We start from the raw sequence: 12,900 nt of genomic DNA on the forward strand, positions 1-12,900 counted from the left end.
GGTAAGGGGGTACACACAGGAAACCCAATTTGCTGTTTCAACCGTGGAGTGAAATATCACACTATGTTTTAGATTCCTAGAAATGCTCAAAATACATAGATAAAACTTTGTATGTTGTTTCTTCTGCCTTTTTTTAGGGGAAGCAAATGAAGTTGCCAATCAGATTTTAAATTTAACTGGTGATGGGCAGACCTTAAACTCAGCCAATATTACCAGCATTGTGGAACAGGTCAAGAGGATTGTGAATAAAGAAGAAAACATTGATATAACACTTGGCTCAACTTTAATGAATATATTTTCTAATATCTTAACCAGTTCAGATAGTGACTTGCTTGAGTCTTCTTCGGAGTAAGTATTTTTTTTTTCTTCTAGAGAGTAAAATTGATTGGATTCATGTGTTATTATATAATTTATCACATATCTGAATGCTTGGTGCCCAGCTTTCATAATTTAAATCTCTAGAAGATCCATTGATATTTCCCAAGATCATTCACAAAGTGAACTTCAAAGTTCTCTATTTTTTTGAGAAATAGAATTTACAAATTGATTAAGATTGTCCATCTGACTAGATATATAAATAGTCCCAGAAAAACATAATCAGTATTTCATTTTTTCATCTAAAAATATTAACTGGGGTTAATTCAAAAGATAAGCTATTATATATATTAATTTATGACACTTCTTTTTGCCTGCAAAGGAAACACTTAGCAGACGTTTAAGTCACATCTTTTAGGCGTAGCTCGCTCTCTATAAGTCACTATCCTGTTGACCGTGACACAGTACTGTCACAGCTGTGTGATTGTTATACTTCTGGAATGAAATGCCTGGGGCAGGGTGAAGTGTACCTATTTACACACAATTGAGGTTGTATCCAGTTATCTCATTTAATGTGTTAATATTTGGATATTTAATTTTTTCTTTCTGTTTCCTTCCTTTCCACCAAATTTCTTCAAGGAAAACTTTATATTTGTTAATATGTGTTCTCTAACTTAACTATATGATAATTATAAAAATTTTTTTACAGTGTCTTGCAGTGCATAAAATACTTTTGTCACATTATTTTATTTGATTCTCACTCAGTTATGAAGTAGGAAGGCTATTTTTCATATGAGAAAGAAAAGGCTAAGATAGGTGAAAAATAGAGTATTTGTTTAGGTTGTTTAATTGTTAATTTTCCTTTTAAGGAAAACATATATTTCTCTTGAGGGTGTATTCATCACTGTGACTCTATGTTTTAGCTGATATTTTTGTAGTTTGGAGTAATTTTGTGGGTCTTCATGTTAAGATCAGAAAATTTAAAGACAATTTTATTTGGTTTGTGTTTTGCCCTGCAGCCAATTAGATATCTACAGTGCCTAAAGCGTGTTACTTAAGAGTGGTGTTACTTGTCATTTCTTTAGAGCTTTAAAAACAATTGACGAATTGGCCTTCAAGATAGACCTCAATAGCACTTCACATGTGAACATCACAACTCGGAATCTGGCTCTTGGAGTATCATCCTTGTCCCCAGGGACCAATGAAATTTCCAATTTTAGCATTGGGCTTCCAAGCAATAATGAATCGTATTTCCAGGTAACGAGCCAGTGGTTTCTTCCATTGTAGTTAAATTAGACAAATAAAAACTTTCTGATCGCTTACCAGTTGCTGCTGCAAGGAGGTCTTGGTCTGAGGGGTGGCAGGCGGGTCTGAACGTCGGCTAAGGCTGCAGTAGCAGTAACCGTAAGGCATGTGGCTGCGTGGAGGAGGTGCACTTTCAGAACCTGGGTGATGGGTGGCTCAGCTTACCTTCCACAAGAGGCCATAGTGGAACTGAGTATTCAGGCATGAGTAGGGGCCGCCCTTTTGAGAGTAGGGGTGGGGATCAGTTCGGTAAGAAGAAAGAGCTTTATTATGGGCCAAAGTGGGAAGAAGCATGGTGTATACTCTTTGCCAGTGGTTCTCAAACTGTGCATTACACTCACCTGGAGGACCTGTCAAAACAGATTACTGTGTCCCATCACCAGAGATTCTAATTTAGTAGGTCCTGGGTAGAGCCTCAAAATTTGCATTTTTAACAGGTTCCCAGGTATTGCTGATACTGCTGGTCTGAGGACCATACTTTGAGAACCAGTGACGTAGAAGACTGGGAACGGCAAGGATGACGAGGCTGGGCGAGAAATCTGGGGCCAGATTAATGGAGAGCCTCTCTGGCCTGTTCATGTGACACCTCAGCAAATAGTTTTCAAGTTCCTACTGTGTGTTAGGCGGTGTTAGCTGTGTGGGCAAATGAAATGATTGAAACATTGTTTTTGACACAGGAGAACACACCTGCGGTAATACTTCTTAACTGTGGAGATAAACCAAGATAAAATATTTAAAAAGCTGTATATGGAAGAATTTTTTCTGCTTTAGACTAGGGGCTCTTTTGGATAATTCTGCTTCGCATTTTAAGGGTGAAAACTCAGTCAGCCTCAGTCTCATTCCAAGTCCATTTGCAGGAAAACGCTCTTTGGCCTGATCTGTGGGTTCAGGAAAAATGATAGCCAAGAGTGTTCATAAAACTTCAGCTGTTTCCTCTGTGCAGAGATATTCATTTTCAGCAGTGAGACAAATTAACTCCAACCTTTTTATTGTTGTTATAGTTATTTTTCACTAAGTGTTCTGAGAAAACCTCAAAATGTGTTAAGGGTAAATCTAATTCTTATACTTGAACATTTTAACTCGTTTGTAGATTTCTCAATTTGCTTTAGTTAAAATCAGTGCTTTTCCTCTTTTGCCACACATGCAAAACTAAACTTGAATGAGGTCCAAGCCTTTGTTGGGGACTCACCCAGGAGGGCAGTGACTGCATTAGAGGTAAAGGGAAGCCCCGGTCCCAGCTAAGTTGACACTTGTGGTGTTCTTCTGCCTTACTCAGCATATGGAGTAAAGTTATTATTGAGATGTAATTGTGATTACTCGACCAATAAATATATCTCTGTGTGTGACAGATGGATTTTGAGAGTGAACAAATGGATCCATTGGCTTCTGTAATTTTGCCTCCAAACTTACTTGAGCATTTAAGTCAAGAAGATTCTGTGTTAGTTAAAAGAGCACAATTTACTTTCTTCAATAAAACTGGACTTTTCCAGGTAAGTGTTCATGAAATTGTTATTTTTCCATTGCAAATTGAGTTTCTTTGCTCAAAGGGAAAAATAAAAGTTCAGATTCCTTGAAAATATATCAAGAGATACAGAAAAATTAACCTACTGTATTTAAAAATGAAAAATTTTAACATAATTGTTTAAATATTATATTTGAAATATTTTTTCAGATAACCTGCTTACTGGCAGGGAACGTTTAAGTTTTTAAAATGAATCAAATATTAGGTTAACTTGCATGACATGACTAGAAATGGAATTTGAGAAGACATTATTATTTATTATTCCTTTTGTTAAATATTTTATGTCTCCAGCAATTTAGGCCTTCAGAGTTAAAGGAATTGTGTGCCAAAGAAAAGATGCTTTATTTTTTTTTCAGCAGGAAACACTGTTTACATAATGAGCAGCATTCTTGGCTTTAATCAATTTTTCCATTAGCATTTCAAATGGCCCTTGGCCTTCCCATGTCCCTGGAGTAGGGTGACATTGTGCTCAGCACATATGATCATTTTTATTGGCATCATTTCTAGATACTAGAAAGTCCACTGCTAGCAAACACTGGTGACCTCTGGTTGCCTTTGAAAGTACGACCCAATCTAGAGCAGTTTCACTGAGACCTTTTTAAAAATAAGAGTTATCTATTAAATTGAAGATACCATTGTGTGTCAGACAAGGCGACCTGTGAGAGAAAGTAGGAGGTCTCAAGACCAGTAGAACTGTTTCTCATCTTCTGCCCTGTCCATCATGTGTGGGGGAATGGCAGAGTAGGCTACAGGTAAGTAAAAAGAACACCATGGAATCATTTACAGTAACTCCAGAATTTTACAATTTTATCGGCAAATGTTTTACGAACAAGCTATCTAAAAATTTGGAGTCAATTAAGAGGGTAATTACGTGTAATTACTCTGAGGGATTTAATAGCTATGAACATATAAAACTGCATTTGTTAAAATTCTTTGAGGCTGACAACAATGTCACCTTTAAAAACAATAGAAAAATGTGGTAAGAGTCACAAAATGTGAATGGTGGTGGGGGAGTCCATTCAGAGGAGAGGTTGAGCCCAGTGGAAAGGGTCTGGGACAGCTCTTAGAGGTCCAAGAATGTGTCATTATTTCATTTTGAGTCTTCTCCACATCATCTTTTCCTTTGCCTTTGGCATCTCCCAACCAATGTTATTATTAGGAAACATTTTTTTTAAAGTAAATTTATAGCAGAGTGAAAACATTTTAAGGGTTCTATGGTCCTCCCTTAACAGAGTGAACAAGATATGAGTAATTTTTTAAGAAAAGGCTGGGTATCACCAAGCTATAGCTGACATTATTGAGAGTGACCACACAAGAGTAATAAAAAGTTGTATTTTGGATGCTGAGTTTTATTTGGCATTTAAGAAACTCTGCAATTATTCCAAAACAACTGACTTGTGTGCTGAGATAGAGAAAGATTTGACAAGAAAAACACAAGAGGAAGAAGAAAGTAGAGATGATCTTGCGGGAGAGAGAGTCTGTTGGCCCCAGTAGTGTTGTCGCACAGATTCACTAATTGGATTTCCTGACAACCTTATCTCTGAAGTGGAAGCTACAGACGGTGGCAAGTATACGATCAAAGAAGATAGAAATTCTGGATGGGACGTTAATGCAGTAGAATTACATTTGGGGATAAGTTAGTAAACACGTCAGGGTGTTGGCATGGATGTGAAAGATGGATTGTTTTTTATTTTTCACACCACATTTCCTTCATAATTCTCTAAAGGCAAACAACTTCATCTCTTTTCGAGGGTAGGGAAATGATCGAATTGTTACACAGCTTTTTATGAGTTTACGTTATTTATGGGTTAGCATTGTTTCAGATGTGGACTGGCTGGCATCAGTCACGGCAATCAAGAATGAAGTTTTATGAACATCGCCTTACAACATTGGCTCGTAATGTTCCCTCAATGTATTTATTATAAATAAGGGAAATAGCAAAGCTCTTTCGGGAAAGCCAGCCATTCGATCTTATAAACAGGATGTTTTATAACTGAAGATCCTAAGTCTAAAAAGTGCTGACAGTTTGCTTATTTTGGAGCAGCAAAAGAAAATTAATATGTGTACTTCTGACTAATAACAATTTTTTTTTTTCTTTCAAAGGATGTAGAAACCAAGAAAGGCACCTTGGTGAGTTATGTGATGGCATGCAGTATTGGAAACATCACTATCCAGGATCTGAAGGATCCTGTTCGAGTTAAAATCAAACATGCAAGAAACCAGGTAAGAAAATGCTGCAAATAGCAATGGAATGGAGACAGACAATTTCAGAGAATCATGGGGCCGCGTTGTCTACATGATAAGAAATAACTGGCACTTGTTTTGAAGGGGACAGTTTTCCTAAAAGGAAACAGCTAGTCAGGTGGTCTTAATGTGGGGGGGAGGGTAGTCGTGTCTAAAATTCAGTAATTGGAGGGAGAATGGGAGTGAAGTAAGGGCCACCATCTTTAAGACACGACATATATTACTTCAGATAAATGTGATGCAGGTGGTTGCACAGTCCTGCCATTAAGGATTTTGGTTGTTTTTTTTAAGTCAAAGATTACAGCAGCTGAGAAAGCTGAGGGGAAACAGGGAAGTGGTGATGTTTTTTGAGAGGTTAGCGGGTGTCTAAAATCTTGGCAAATGTTGCTTTTTTTTATTGCTTCATTACCCTCGCTGATATCGGTTTATTTGATAAAATTATATGGGGGTTCTTACTGTCCCAGACGGCCCAGGCACAGGTTGTTCCCTTTCTGATGGAGAGTCTCAGTCCTGATTCTACCATCTAGGAGGCAGGCAGGAAGGAGACAGGAGGTGAGCTGGCTGATAAGGGCGAGGGCTTGGAGAGTAAGTCATCTAAGGACCAGCCCTGCTTAGTCACGGAGCCCTCTGAAACCTCCTTCTTCTACCCTTTGCCCTCCTTGGTTTCAGCGCCTTCATCCATAAAGAATTCTTTTTATTATGGTCAAATATACATAACATAAAATTTACTGTTTTAACCGTTTCTAAGTGTACAGTTCTGTGGCATTAAGTACATTCACATTGTTCTGCAGCCATCACCGCCATCTGTCTCCAAAACTATCCCACCTGACACTGTGTCCCCATTACACAACAGTTCCCCGTTCGCCCTCCCCCAGCCCCTGGCAACTACCATTCTCCTCCTTATTTCTATGACTACTGTCTCGATAACTTTATCTCTATAACTACTCTAGGTACCCAATCTAAGTGGAGTCATGTGGTATTTGTCCTTTTATGACTGGCTTATTTCACTTGCCATAATATTTTCAAGGTTCATCCATATTGTAACATGTGTCAGAATCTCCTTCCTTTTTAAGTCTGGATAATATTCCGCTGTGTGTGTGTGTGTGTGTGTGTGCATATACACACACACACGCATACACACACCACATTTTGATTATCCATCCGTCCATTGATGGGCTCTGGTTTGCTCCCATACTTTGGGTACTGTGAATAATGCTGCTTTGAACATGGGGTGCAATATCTGAGTCCCTGCTTTCAATTCTTTTGGGCATATACCTAGGCATACAGGAGAATTTTGAAGATGAAGTGAAATTATAGTGTAAAGAGCTTTGCTGAATGCTGAGAATTGCATGTGATGCAGAGAAATGGATACCATGATCCTCATCAGGTCATAGTGGATTTCCACTTAAAGTCTTTGTGAGAGATCCCCATAAACTGCCTGCCGTTCTTAGGTCATATTGGCATGACTAATGCTGATCTTTGTGAAAACCTTAACATTTTTACTCTTTCCTCATATTCAAATTGTATGATTTTTCATTTATTTTAAACACAATTTCACGTTTATTCTTATGTCAATATAGGCCGTGCCTCATCCCATCTGTGCCTTCTGGGATCTGAACAATAACGGTAAGTTTTAAAATATTGGCCGCCTTAATAACAACTGAATTTTAAACATTGTTAGACACCCCCGTTTCCTTTAATTCCAGCCCAAACCAGAGTGAGTCACAGTGTAAGTGTGATGGCAACTGAGCTGCAAAATTTAGTTTAGGTGGCTTGGAAAGTGGATTTTAATTTCTGTAACTTTTTATTCATTTCAAGAAGAAGTAGGCAGACTTGACTTTTTTTAACCAAACAACTCTTTGATTTCAGTTATTTATAAAACACAATATGCCTTTTTATTGCCACCTTTGGGTGAATGTCGATATACACTTGCTCTCATTCTTCTAGGGCACTTCTGAGCAGATTATTTGACACGCATGAGACATAAAAATTTAAAATCCAGCTTCCAGACCTCAGATTATGGGTGAAAGTGTGCTAAAGGACTGTAAAGATAGGAATGGTTATAATGGATATATATTACCTGAAAGGAAGTTCTGCCTCCAAAATGACGTTTGATCATCAAGAGAGAAAGGCAAAATTAAGGGATAAATCAGGAGCTGGAAGATGTGGAGATCTCTGAAGGGAAGGACATGTGATGAACCCTCCCACCTCTGCCCCCTACTGGTCTCTTTCCCTCGGGCTTCCCCAGTGGGATTATTGGGGAACCAGTCATCAGGGCAGCTGCTGTGCAGGCTGCTTCTTGGTAGAAATGTAGTCAGAAGTGTCTCAAACCCCCCTTTTCTGATACTTCTGATCATAGCTGGAAAATTTGTTGTTGTTGCTTAGTTTTTAGTTGCCCAGTTTTGAGAAGATCCTCATTTACTGGAGACATAGTTAAAAGTGATACCACCTTGAAGTCTTAAAATACGAGTTGCTCATATGCCATGTCGTACCCTAAAAGTCAGACAAGATGTGTTAAAGGCTTTTATAAGTGGCCACTTATACACAATTATATGTGCGTGGCTGCTGTGTACACAATAGCATGTTCCAAGAAAGCTGATCATCTTTGTCCTCATGTCTTCACAAAAACGTAGGCTGACCCAAGGAAAAAAATGTGTTGATCTCCAGAGACTTCATTAGTATGTAACGTATTTGAAAAGGGATTTTCTTTTTATGGAAGTTGATTTTAAAATACATTAAAAATTAAACTTGAATCAAACTTTTACAGAGGCAGCACTTCAGTGGAACACAGTTGAAAACCACTCTCTGCATAATCTCTAGCTGTCCCCCAGCCCTAACATTCTATGATGCCAGGAATCTAAGTATTGGCAGCTTTAAAAACAGAATCTGTTTTACTGATAAAATGTAAGGCAGAAAAGCCTGAGGCATATTTCCCTAAAGAAGTTATCATCCGTTACAGAGAAGGAACTGACCTGCTGTTATTTTCACACTGTTTGTTGACTTCCTCCTACAGAAGGTTCTGGATTTTGGAACACATCAGGATGTGTTGCACAAAGAAATTCAGATGCAAGTGAGACGGTCTGCCTGTGTAACCACCTCACACACTTTGGAGTTCTGATGGTAGGCGAGGAATTTCTAAACTCCTTTAGAAATGATATAATTCTGGAAGGCATACTTCTTTTTGTGAGCCAGCCTTTTTAGATTATGTATTTGGGGAATTATTTCCTGATAATTTTCATCTGTACCCTGAATCTTGATTCTTAATGAAGAATCTTATTAGCAGAGATCATGTTTTAAAAATATGCAAAAGTAATGATAGAAAAGAACCTTACTTTTTTTTTCCTGTAGCGTTAACATTGATGATAAATAATCCCAGAAACAAGAAGATCACCAGGAGACCCTTGAATTAAGAGAGAAACAAAAAGGCAGGGAGGCAGGGAGAGAGAAAAGTTAAAGAGGAAGAGAATGTTGGATTTTACTCACATGAAAGGGAAGGAACCATGGAAAATTTGATCAAAAATTTTCTTTCTTATAATATGTTATCACTCAATATGTTTAAATGTGACTTAGTACAGCCACTGTGCTAGGTGATCTAGCTGTGACCCAAAATGACTGCCGTCCCCTCCTGGAGATGCCAGCCTGTTAGGACAGGCTGGAGACTGGGGGTGGTTTGGAGTCTACAGGTCTGCAAGAGAGGTGATGGATGGGGGTGATGTTTCTCTCACTATTAGGCCTTCATATCATTTTTTCTTTTTTTCTGCTTTCCCGTGGCCCTGTTTCTATCTCATTAGCCAGCCTGTCCAACAGTTTTAAACCAAAAATTAGATTGCATCCAGTCTTTCGTCCCACCAGCGTTCCAGGAGCCACCCTGTCTCCGGCGACTTGCTTGAATTCATCCATAGACTTATACCTTTACTTATGTCTGACCTGCTGGTGTTTTTGCAGACACTTTCCTGGTGGATGACACCCTCTGGATTGTAACGTAGTCATTGTTTCTATAGTTTCCATAAAGGAGTCAAGCCACATTTGTTTTCTATCAGAGATGGGAATAATGTGTGCTGAGGCAACAAAGCTCTTCGAATTTGAATCACAGACATGAGGTTATGTTTATCCCCTCCCTTAAATCTTACACCCACTTCCTGTGGGACTGGGAGGAAGCAGTGAGAAACTCTGGGATGTAGTATTTGGCGCATGAATCTACTTGGCCTATGTAAATGGCCATTGTGCTCGGACAACCTTGCAAGCTGTAATTTTCCTGACAGTCAGCACGTAAGTGTTCTCGGGGATAAGGTCGAGTTATTTAAAAAGGCAACAGTCATAGAAAATAACCTTTTAATTTTCTCAAAATATAAATATTTTGTCTTAACTGCCAGAACATGACAAGGGATAATTGAACTATAGCATGTTTTCCCTAAGTAATTAAAAACAAAAACCCTCCGTTTTCTTCCATGTTCTGTTTTCTGCAAAAGTGACAGCAGGCAATATTTCAGAAAACACTTATTTTGCATGTTTACTTATTCAGGTATATAAGCTTTGGCTTGATTCATTTAAATATTTCAGCTGTGTGTGTGTGTTTGCGCATAATTGTGTGTGTGTTATAAATCTAATATTAGATAAACAGTAACACAGTTCACTATTTAGAGATGATTTATATGCAACCAAAGTTCGGCTTCTCATTACCCTGAATTGTCAATTTCTTCATAGATTGTTGAAATTTTATTATGAGTTTGAATTACTTATTACTTTTCCTGTTGCCATCTGATAAAGCAGTTAGTTTTACATGCACATGGAGACGTGCATTTTTTAGTGCTCTCCTTCCATTTTCCACCTTGGCTGCTTATGTGGGATTATAAACTGCTGGAAGAAAAACATTCCAGAATTTATCCTTTCTGGCCATGTGCCCATATCCTTTCAGCTTTTCCAGACCACCAAGACTTTGTTGGGAGTCTTTCTTGATTTACACACTCTTTACTGCCTTCTGTAAGATAGTCCCACAGCCCACATTGCCCCGTGCCACATTCACCATATGAGAAGTTAAACAAATGTACCCCAGACCCATAACTATGTCTTCTAATCTACAAATGAAGGAAGAATTTAATATCCTCTGCCACATCTCTTTGTAGTAAAACTTATTTTTGTATTTTTCACATTAGTACATTTTCATGTTGGCTAGTTCAGAGGAATAAATATTTTCATATTCTTTGTGGCTTTAATTGTGGTGTGCAAGTCTATTGCCTCACCTAGATAGGAGCCATAGGTGTTTCAGAGGCGATGACAAGTCGCTTAGAGATTCCTCAAGGCCATTTCTCTGGCCTAATGAGAACCTGGAGTAATCAAAATGTTGGTTTAGGTAACCTATCTGTGAGCCAAGGGGCCCTGACTCGAACTCCGTCCCAAGTGCCGTGGGAGGCCGATGTCCTCCCAGTGTTTTGAGGTATTTCCTGGGAGAGGAAGATCAGGAAAGTCCCCTCTAACCCTGAGCCCTTGCGTCTGTGGAATTCGATCACTTTGTGTGTTTCTTGGTGTCAGAGAAGTACTGTTACCTATTCCTTACTGCATGAGCCAAACCTGGAATTGAGTCCCATTTCTTCATTTCACACACATGTACACACATACCTCACCACTTACTGGAGGGCTTTGTGTGAGGAGCAGATTTTATTGACATTTTGGTGAAAATGAAAGAAAACTAATGAAAACAGAACAAAAACTTCTCAACAAGCGTTTTTTCCTATAATTTAAGACCTAAAAGTTTAAGCCAGATTCCTTTTGGAATATATGCCTTCCAACATCTGCATAATGGAGATGCCTTTCTCCTCCCACTAGGATTGAGTGGTTGGTCTTAATTCAAGATTTATCCCTATCCCAAATTCCCCATTTAAGGAAGAAAAGAAAGGTTTTCCTACCAGGCCCAGACTTTGCAAGTCTGTCAGTACAGTGAAATTAATACTTCATATTAATACGCTAGAAAGTGTTTGCTTCTTTCCAGCCCACAATAACCCCTCACATTTTAAATGGTGCCCTGTCAAGTCTCTAGGGGTCCAAAAATTATGACCCCAAAACTCTTAGTGGATTCTCATTTATGGAAAAAAATAAAGACTCCACCCGATACATACTAAGCTTTGAAATGACCAGTTAGGAGCCTCCGCACCACGCTCAGAGCCGGACAGCCATGGTGCCCTCTGGCTGTCTTCCCTACTGCGCAAGGAACCCAGGGCCACCCGAGGGCCTCGCCATGTGGGCCATGGTGGCCTCTGGTTGTACTTGTGCCCCCAGCCCTGCAAATGTTAGGAGTGGCCTGGTAATTTATTATGCAAGGCAATGACCTCCTCTCCAGTTTCTCTTGGGGGACCCAGTGGTTTTGCTCTTCAATTTATACTTGTATGCAAAGAGCTTGGATAACAAAGTAACGATAAAAAACAACGTGCAACTTTCTCGATAGCACCACATTTTTGTTTCATGGAGTGATCCACAAGAGTACAATAAATGGGAATTTCAATATTGATTTACACTGTTGTTTTTAGCCCCTAAGACTGAGCTGAGATTCTAAGTGCTGGCAATGAACTGTCCAATAAAATGAAACAGCATGCTCACAAAAAGAGAGATTCTTACAGCTGCTTCCATGTTTTATGTAGGATCTTCAAGGAACCGCCTCCCAGATAGATGGAAGAAACACTAAAGTTCTCACCTTCATCACCTATATTGGGTGTGGAATATCTGCTATTTTTTCAGCAACAACTCTCCTGACATATGTTGCTTTTGAGTAAGTATTTTTCTATCTGCCAAACCCAGTGCTAACTGTTCCATAATGTGAATAAGAGAATTGCCTCAGCTTTTAAAAATATTTATGCACTTTGTGCATCATGTAGGGTGGTTCAGTTTTAATGTTCAGGTTTCTCGTAAGATATATGATGCAACGTGAATTTTCCAGCTATAGAATCTTAATTTATAATTACTGTATTTCTCTTGATAAAATGCATTTAAACCTGTTAGAGATAATTGCCATTTAAGTAAATAAAAATGGTAGGAAGTGCTTTTTTTACATTGTAAAATATGAAAGCATTTGCTTCACAAATCTTATTAAATTAATCCTGAAACAGGAAATTTTTTTAAAAAGGATCCCTACCTCGTTAAAAATCAAGAAACTGCAAACAATTTTAGAAAATTGTTTTTTAACAAAAATATCATAAAACTCCAGAATTTTTCCTGGATTGAAAAATAATCAATTTGTTGAAACCAATTGGAAATTTTGGAAACAATTTTGAAATAAAATTGTTATTTAAAAAAAATTCTTGGGGCTGGCCTGGTGGCGTAGTGGTTAAGTTCGCACACTCTCCTTCAGTGGCCTGGGTTCATGGGTTTGGATCCTGGGCACAGAACTACACCACTCAAGCCATACTGTGGAGGTTGTCCCACATACAAAATAGAGGAAGATTGGCACAGATGTTGGCTCAGGACCATTCTTCCTCAAGCAAGATGAGGAAGATTAGCAACAGGTATTAGCTCAGGGCCAATCT

The 12,900-nt window shown here is 38.6% G+C and overlaps 1 protein-coding gene across 7 annotated transcripts in view; it reads left to right on the forward strand.

Annotated features, from left to right (window-relative positions):
• The window catches only part of ADGRG6 (adhesion G protein-coupled receptor G6), a 132,481-nt gene that overhangs the window by 94,779 nt on the left and 24,802 nt on the right, over positions 1-12,900 (forward strand). For 6 of the 7 annotated variants that reach the window (XM_058534179.1, XM_058534183.1, XM_058534185.1 and 3 more), the window contains 7 exons: positions 138-348; positions 1,401-1,572; positions 2,970-3,110; positions 5,246-5,365; positions 6,967-7,012; positions 8,400-8,506; positions 12,019-12,146. In XM_058534179.1, the coding sequence (XP_058390162.1) occupies positions 138-348; positions 1,401-1,572; positions 2,970-3,110; positions 5,246-5,365; positions 6,967-7,012; positions 8,400-8,506; positions 12,019-12,146 (925 nt within the window). The remainder of the gene's footprint in view (positions 1-137; positions 349-1,400; positions 1,573-2,969; positions 3,111-5,245; positions 5,366-6,966; positions 7,013-8,399; positions 8,507-12,018; positions 12,147-12,900) is intronic. The other variant, XM_058534180.1, reaches the window with a different exon arrangement.

Source organism: Diceros bicornis, chromosome 39 (assembly GCF_020826845.1).
Source record: "Diceros bicornis minor isolate mBicDic1 chromosome 39, mDicBic1.mat.cur, whole genome shotgun sequence".
In the NCBI taxonomy this organism is placed as follows: domain Eukaryota; kingdom Metazoa; phylum Chordata; class Mammalia; order Perissodactyla; family Rhinocerotidae; genus Diceros; species Diceros bicornis.